This window comes from Lactuca sativa, chromosome 4, assembly GCF_002870075.4.
Source record: "Lactuca sativa cultivar Salinas chromosome 4, Lsat_Salinas_v11, whole genome shotgun sequence".
NCBI lineage: Eukaryota > Viridiplantae > Streptophyta > Magnoliopsida > Asterales > Asteraceae > Lactuca > Lactuca sativa.
The window spans coordinates 139,068,058-139,075,687 of record NC_056626.2 but is presented as its reverse complement, the minus strand read 5'-3'; the positions used below and the strand labels follow the sequence as shown (position 1 = coordinate 139,075,687).

General features: G+C 36.5%; 1 protein-coding gene across 1 annotated transcript; it reads right to left on the bottom strand.

Annotated features, from left to right (window-relative positions):
• Nucleotides 1-1,490: 1,490 nt before the first annotated feature.
• Nucleotides 1,491-3,489, bottom strand: LOC128133871 (uncharacterized). The gene is made up of 2 exons (XM_052771385.1): nt 2,278-3,489; nt 1,491-1,972 (listed from the first exon to the last, which is right to left on the bottom strand). Exons 1-2 carry the CDS (start codon nt 3,224-3,226, stop codon nt 1,935-1,937), a joined length of 987 nt encoding a protein of 328 aa, XP_052627345.1. The 5' UTR covers nt 3,227-3,489; the 3' UTR covers nt 1,491-1,934.
• Between the last annotated feature and the right edge of the window lie 4,141 nt (nt 3,490-7,630).

Here is a 7,630-nt window from a genome sequence, read left to right as displayed (position 1 = left end):
AAAATCTTCCGAACCACGCCCTAGGGGATTGCTTCAGCCCATATAGTGCTTTGTTCAATTTACACACCTTGCCGCCATAATTCATTCCAGGAGGAGGATCCATAAACACTTCCTCTTCTAGATAACCATTGAGGAAAGCATTTTTCACGTCGAACTGCTTAAGTGGCCAGTCTTGATTTGCCGCAATTGACACAAGGACTCTAATAGTATTAATTTTAGCCACTGGTGCAAAGGTATCTTCATAATCAATACCGAACTTTTGCGTGTAACCCTTTGCAACTAACCTTGCTTTGTACCGAGCCACCTTTCCATTTGAATCGAGCTTCACAGTGAACACCCATCTACACCCTACGGTTTTCTTTCCAGTTGGGAGTAACACCTCTTCCCACGTTTGATTTCTTTTGAGAGCGTCAACCTCTTCAGACACCGCTTTTCTCCATTCAGGGTGTTTCATTGCGTCTTGTATGTTTTTCGGAATCACCACGGATGATAACTCTTCCACCATGCAACGTTGAGTGTCGGCTAGCTTGGCCGTCGAGACAAAGTTATTGATCGGATATCGAGACTTCGATGTTAGATCCGGTTGATATTGTTTACGTGGTACCCCTCTATTACGTCTAACTGGATACCTAGACGCAGGTGTCTCATGCTCCTGTTCACCCACAACTTCACCATACACGTTAGAGTTCTCATTAAAAAACATACCTTGCGACGTGTTTGGATCAGACTCGCTTGGATGAGGCTCGTTAACAGGCTCGCTTGGATCAGACTCGCTTGGTATCGGGCTCGTTGTACTATCTGTTGGTGTACTATCTGTTTGGGCTTCACTACCGTTTTGCCCATCTCCCCCTGAATCGGATCCGCCATTACCTATGTCGTTCGGCCCATTCTCGCTTAGTCCATCTTCATAAATCGCATTTCCGGATGGACCCAACTCATTGGGCTGTATATTTCCCTCATTAGATTTCTCCCCCTGAGGGAAATATTCAGGTGTAAAATATGGAATTTTTTCATGGAAGCTAACATCACGAGTAACATAAACCTTCCCACTTTTCGGATCAACACATCTGTACCCCTTCTTGTAATCAGCATATCCAATGAACATGCATTTTTTGGCCCGTGGTTCCAATTTTCCATCATTACTATGCACATAGGCCGAACACCCGAATACTCTTGGTTCGAGATTGGGTCCGATGATTAATTCCAGTTTTTCGTGTACTACTTGTAAAGGTGTTTTGAAATTGAGGACTCTGGAAGGAGTCCGATTCATTAGGTATGCCGCACTCCGCACAGCTTCTCCCCAATATTGACGGGGTACCTTCATGTCGAAAAGAGATGCTCTTACAATCTCGAGTATTTGTTTATTCCGTCTTTCCGCGAGCCCATTTTGTTGAGGAGTATTGGCGCATGATGTTTGATGTCGAATGGAGTTTGCCTTACAAAATGCCTCCATTTCCTGATTAACATACTCACCTCCATTATCGGATTGGAGCACTTTGATCTCACATTTAAATTGAGATTTAATTATCTGATATAGTTCCTTGAACACATGCGGTACTTCACTCTTGTTTTTCAATAACGACACCCAAATCATACGTGAGAATTCATCGATAAAAGTTACAAAATAACGATACCCACTTGGGGTTGCAATTTTAGCCGGACCCCAAACATCCGAGTGGATCTTCATGAATGGAATTGTTGTTTTGTTTTCACTGGGAAGATATGAGACTCTATGATGCTTAGCCAATTCACAAATATCACAACTAGAATCAAATGTTTTATTATTCAAAAATAATTCAGGTTTTAATCTTTTTAAATACCCAAACGACAAATGTCCTAATCTACGGTGCCATAACCACGCTAACTCGTTTCTTCCTTCTACGTTATACGCCTCCGCTAATCTTTCTTCTTCGAGATAGTACAACCTGCCCCTCCTAGTACCATAGCCAAGAATCTGATCTGTCGCGATATCCTGAAAGAAACATTTATTCGGCCAAAACGAGACATAACAATTGAGTTGGTCAATAACTTGGCTAACAGATAACAAACTTGAAGATAAGGATGGGACAACAAGGATTGATTCAAGATTCATTGATTCCGAAATTTTTGCTGAACCTTCGGAAATTACGTCAGCCGATCCTCCGTTTGCCGTTTTAATTAAACTTTGTGTTGGTTGGGTTTTAATTTCCAATATAGAAGGATCGTTTGTCATGTGATCCGTAGCGCCGGAATCAATGACCCATTCATGACTAAAAAATCGGGATATAGTAGGCTTACCGTGATCACTAAATGACTCGGTATGTGCCGCAACCGGAGTCCCATCATCACCTTTTGTTGTAGCCATGGATGTCTGTCCCACCTTCCTTCGTGGCCTCTTTGAGAAGTCCCACCATTCGGGGTACCCAACTAGTTCATAGCACCTTTGTTTTGAGTGTCCCTCTTCACCACAGTGGGTACACACAAAATTATTCTTCTTATTGTTGGAACTCTTCTCCTTTTCTTTCTCCTTCACGGTGCGACTCCGAGTAGCCAAGTTCACGACACTGTCGGTCTCGCGTTTCACGTCCTCCATTGTAGATCGTTGTTGCTGATCTTTGCGAACGAAAGCATAGCAAGCTTCTAGGTCCATTGGAGGGTCCTTACGCAAGATCTCTCCCCTCGCTTGATTGAATTCAGCGTCCAATCCCGCGAGGAAGATGTGCACTCGGAGTCGTCCCAAGATTTTTTTCAAGGATACGATCTTATCAACTTCATCTTCATGACCCATTAGTCGGGTATCAATCTCCTGAAAAATTCCAACCAATTCGTTATAGTATGCTGCGAGTGGCCGTCCATTTTGCTTCGTGCTGAACGATCTCCGATTTAACTCGAACAACTGCGTTTCATCCGTTCCATCGTAGAAGGTTTTCGCCACGGCGTCCCAGATTTCTTTTGCCGTCTTCAACCGGATAAACGTCGAGATCAAGGTTGGACTCATGGAATCGATGAGCCAACTCTTGACTCGATTATTATCCATTAGCCAGGTTTCGATCTGTTTCTCGCCGGATTCAGGTTTCTTGGAGGTTCCCGTCAAGAACCCAAGTTTGTTTCGAGCGCCAATCCTCATCTCCATCAGTTGGGACCACAACTGATAATTGGTTTCGTCCAGAATGATCCCCGTCGGAAAAGGAGCATCTTGGACGATGAGACGAGGTTCTTGAGGAGCGGTGGTATCCTTATCAGTCATTGCGATTCGAGGTTATTCGTGCTTCGATTTGTTTTTGATGTGGGTTTCAAACGGTATGCTCTGATACCATATAGACTCAGAATACGTATGAAGGGCTTTTTTTTTACTTATTATTCACATAACCAATAAGTACATATATAGGGTATACAATACAGGATAATTATCTACCTTCAAAACTAACTATCGGATATACACCATACAAGATAACCACAAAACTAATTATTATCTAAAAAAGACTCTTGACCACAGTTACAACTAAGGTTCTTATAATTGTAACTTTAATGATTTTGTATTTTTATATAATTCTTCAAATTACAAAGATCTGAATTTTAAGTTATTAGCCGGTCCATATTAAAAAAGAGTTATATATTGTTTTTCGGATTAAACCAAAACTTCATTTTATTTATTTTTACAAAGTATTTGCGTTATTCCTTTTTTTTTTGAATTTGGCAATATATACAAGGTTTCTTGTTATATCATCTCTTATTAAATAAGATTGTCTTAAAGAAGAGTAATTGTCGTTAAGGTATTTTTAGCATCCTACTCGCCGTATATAATTTTTGTAAAGAAAATGAATATAAATTTTAATTATTTCTGTAAAGAAGGACATGAAGTGTCCTAAAAATGTTGGAAAAAAGTCGAACATGATATCCTGATATTAAAAGGAAGAGATATGATTGGGACATAAAATGAAACGAGTGGAGCCATTGAAACGAATTAATTTTAATTCTTCATCTTTTTAAGGATGTATGATCGAGAATTCGAGATAGAAAGGGATGTATCATGGTAAGGCATTATCCCAATATTCACAATATTTTTTTCGTTTAATGTTATATTATTATAGAATTGGATTTTTGCGTGTCTAATTACGATTTAAATTATGTTTTAATTTATTGGTCTAAATATTAAATTTGAAAAAGAATAGATGAAAAGAAAAATTGAGAGAACGTGCATCCTTTAAGCAAATTGTTACTTATAAATCCACTTTGATTTTTCATTTTTAGGTTATATCATTATTTTTTGAAAAATAACGATGTCATTTGTTTTCAAAATACCAATAAACGTATTTTATTTTTAAAAAGGTAACTTATTATAAAAGAAAAACGAAAAACGATGCTCTTTACCAACCAAACTTTATAACTTAAACGAGAGCATTCACATATGAATTAAGTAATTAATAATCCAAATTATAAAAAGATGGTTGGAAGAACTTACGTCATGGCCCCATTAGAAGTTTCTCTTCTAATTGGTTTTGGAATTTTTATACCTTCCTCTAGTCACAATGTTCTCATCTCATCCGGTAAGATTATCCAGATATCCATAGCTGATAGCTTTCCAGCTCCATCCCTGCATGATTATACCCATTTTGTCTATAAGGTGGGTCCTAATATAAGCATACAAAAAATGCAAAGATAAATTATATGAAAATGTTAAAAATATTGAATTGTGTAATTTTTCAAGAAATGTAAACTCACCAATAACTTTGCTCATTTCAAAACAAGATGATCGAAAGCTGCCTGATGATGCACATAGATGCAATCCATTACATCCTTATCTGGACAAGATTGGTTGAAATTGAACAACTCGTAAGAAATATGAAAGAACACACAAAAACATGGGAATAACATAATGATTCTAATCATAAATGTGTATGTGTATGTGTTTGCATCAAAAACATGTAAACACAAGATTGATCAAGGGAATCCGACCAACTAACCATGAAGTTTCTAGTTCCAAACATCAATCGTCACAAATATGAAACAACATTGTTTTATTTAGTGGTTGGAACAATGTTCTTGGTTATAATTATCACATCTTCATTTCAACAAACACTTAGCATGATATCATCATATAGAGTTTTGAAACACCCAAATTTAAAATTTGATAGGATCGGGAGAAGACAACAAGTAACTTTTCATGTTCATCTTGAACCTCCTACACTTAATACAACAATCTCAATGTCGGATTGTTCCTTCAACTCGAAGATGGTAGCGGAGACACCTTGCGTATGATTGATTGACGAAATGATGGAAATCATAAACCAAGGAGAATAAAAAAAGAGTTAAACTTATAAATGCCAAATGGACATGTACCTTATAAAACATTCACAAAATAGCAACATACTTACATACCCACAACACACATTCACCTTTCTTCTTATTTTTTATATCTTTCAGCAATAAATCATCAAAAAATAGAGAGGCAAGGAGAGAAAGAACAACAATATTTTATTGCAAAGTCAGCTTTGTAGTTAATGGAGAAAGGGAAGTCAAAGCTGACTCCGTCCCTTCTCTTTGGATTTTTGTCCAAAACTCTAGCCTCCGTTTCTCCCTCCTTTTTTGTTATCAACGACATCAAAGGGAATTCTCGGATTTCCCGCTTTTGAAGACATAGCCTAAGTGTTCGGACAATCCCTAGATATTGAACCGTTGGATCATCGTAATTTTTGGACTACAGAATTCTAAGATATACATGAAGGTTTTGACCGAATGGATTGTGATTTCAATGAATAGAGCTCGAGATATAGGTTATGGAACAAGGTTGTATTTTCAGCAAGAAGAAAAATTGTTTTTGGTGCAAGTTTATGCATAATAGATCATTCATGAGTGTTTGTATAGGTCTGAAGCCTATCCATAGGGTTGGGTGCTTGGATCGAAAACACTAACCCTAGGGTTAGGTGATCATGAAATTTTTACCCTATTTTGTAAAAATCATAATAAATAATAGTAAAAATATCGTATGAGGCAAAAGTTAGAAGGATTAGGAGTCTGCTTTCTTTCATTACTGGACTTTATATTCAGATTCTAAGTTTAATAGGGTTAAACAGTGCAATTTGTCTAGAGTTGTCGAGCTGAACTAGACTGCTGCAGTTATAGGTTGTAAAAATCATAAAACATCATAAAAGAATCATTTGAAGGTGAGGTTTTTGTCATTAGAAATATATGTGAGCCTACTTTCCCCATTTATAGATCACTTAACCTGATTTCAATTCCTAATCTGGTGCAAGATGCGTTTTTCACAAACTGGTCTAAGTTGGCACATTGATGCTATCAACTTGTAAAATCCATAGTAAATCATAGAAACATCGTGTGCATGCGTGCTTAGTATCCATGTAAAGCTAAGAGATAGTAATTCCCTTTATAAATCCTTTCTCTGAAAATGCATGTAACGGGGTAGATCATGGCTCGAACGAACTGCAGTACAGAAAGTGTAATTAAAATGAATTGCTAAACAAGTATAGTTAAGTATGGACTAAATTTTGTGAACCAACAAGTTATTAGTAGGGGTGGCAACTTTCGACCCAATCCGTAACCCGACACTGACCCAACCCGAAAATAGACGGGTAATTTGGGTTGAGGTTTTGACCCGTCAACCCACCAAACCGTTTATTTCATGGGTTGGGTTGGGTTGGGTTATCTGTTTGGGTTTGCGGGTCAACCCACCAACCCATATATATATATATATATATATATATATATATATATATATATATATATATATATATATATATATATATATATATATATATATATATATATATATATATATATATATATATATGAAATTTGATTTTTTTTCCATTCGTATTCGTAATATTCCGTATCATTGTATTCCTTCCATATTTATATGTGATTAATCTGTATTTGCGGTTCGCTAATCAGAAAAAGAAAAAATATATGTCGTTATTTCCACAAGTCACGAACGAAAAACACATCCACTTTTTATGAATGTTTTCATTTTTCATTTTTATTTGGATGTTATTGACTTTATGAATTTATGTTGAAACTTTTTTTATGTTAATTACTTTAATCATTTTATGAGTTTAAGTTGAAAAACCTTATTTTTAGAATGTGTTGCTTATTTATTAAATTGGTTATATGGGTTGGGTTTAACCCATTAACTTGTGAATCTGCAAACCCGTATATTTAAACGAGTTATATGGGTTGGGATGGGTTGAGGTTTCCAACCCACTAACCCATGACCCAACAACCCGTCAACCCATATATTATATGGGTTGGGTTGAGTTTATGTTTTCTGACCCGTCAACCTGCCAACCCGTGACCAGCCAATCCGAACCCAACTCAATTGACAGGCCTAGTTATTAGTGGTAAATTGTATAGGTTATTTAGAGCTTGATTTACCGCTTATTCAACTTCTCAATACTTGCTTGCAGCTAGTTCTCCGAGCTAATACATGTGAGTTTCTCGTGTCGTTAAGTAGGCAGGTGACATGGCGTCTGATAAGCTAGGTGAAATTGTTGTAGGAAGCGGGAGAATATATATATATATATATATATATATATATATATATATATATATATATATATATATATATATATATATATATATATATATATATATATATAAATAAGGTTAGCATTTGAGAGTTCAAACATTTGTGAAA

What these genes read in the sequence shown, in the direction of transcription:
- LOC128133871 (XM_052771385.1), bottom strand. Translation starts at nt 3,226, where the DNA reads ATGACTGATAAGGATACCACCGCTCCTCAAGAACCTCGTCTCATCGTC. An exon ending in CGAGTCATTTAGTGATCACG is followed by an intron (nt 1,973 to 2,277) that starts GTAAGCCTACTA and finishes TGTTTCTTTCAG; the next exon opens with GATATCGCGACAGATCAGAT.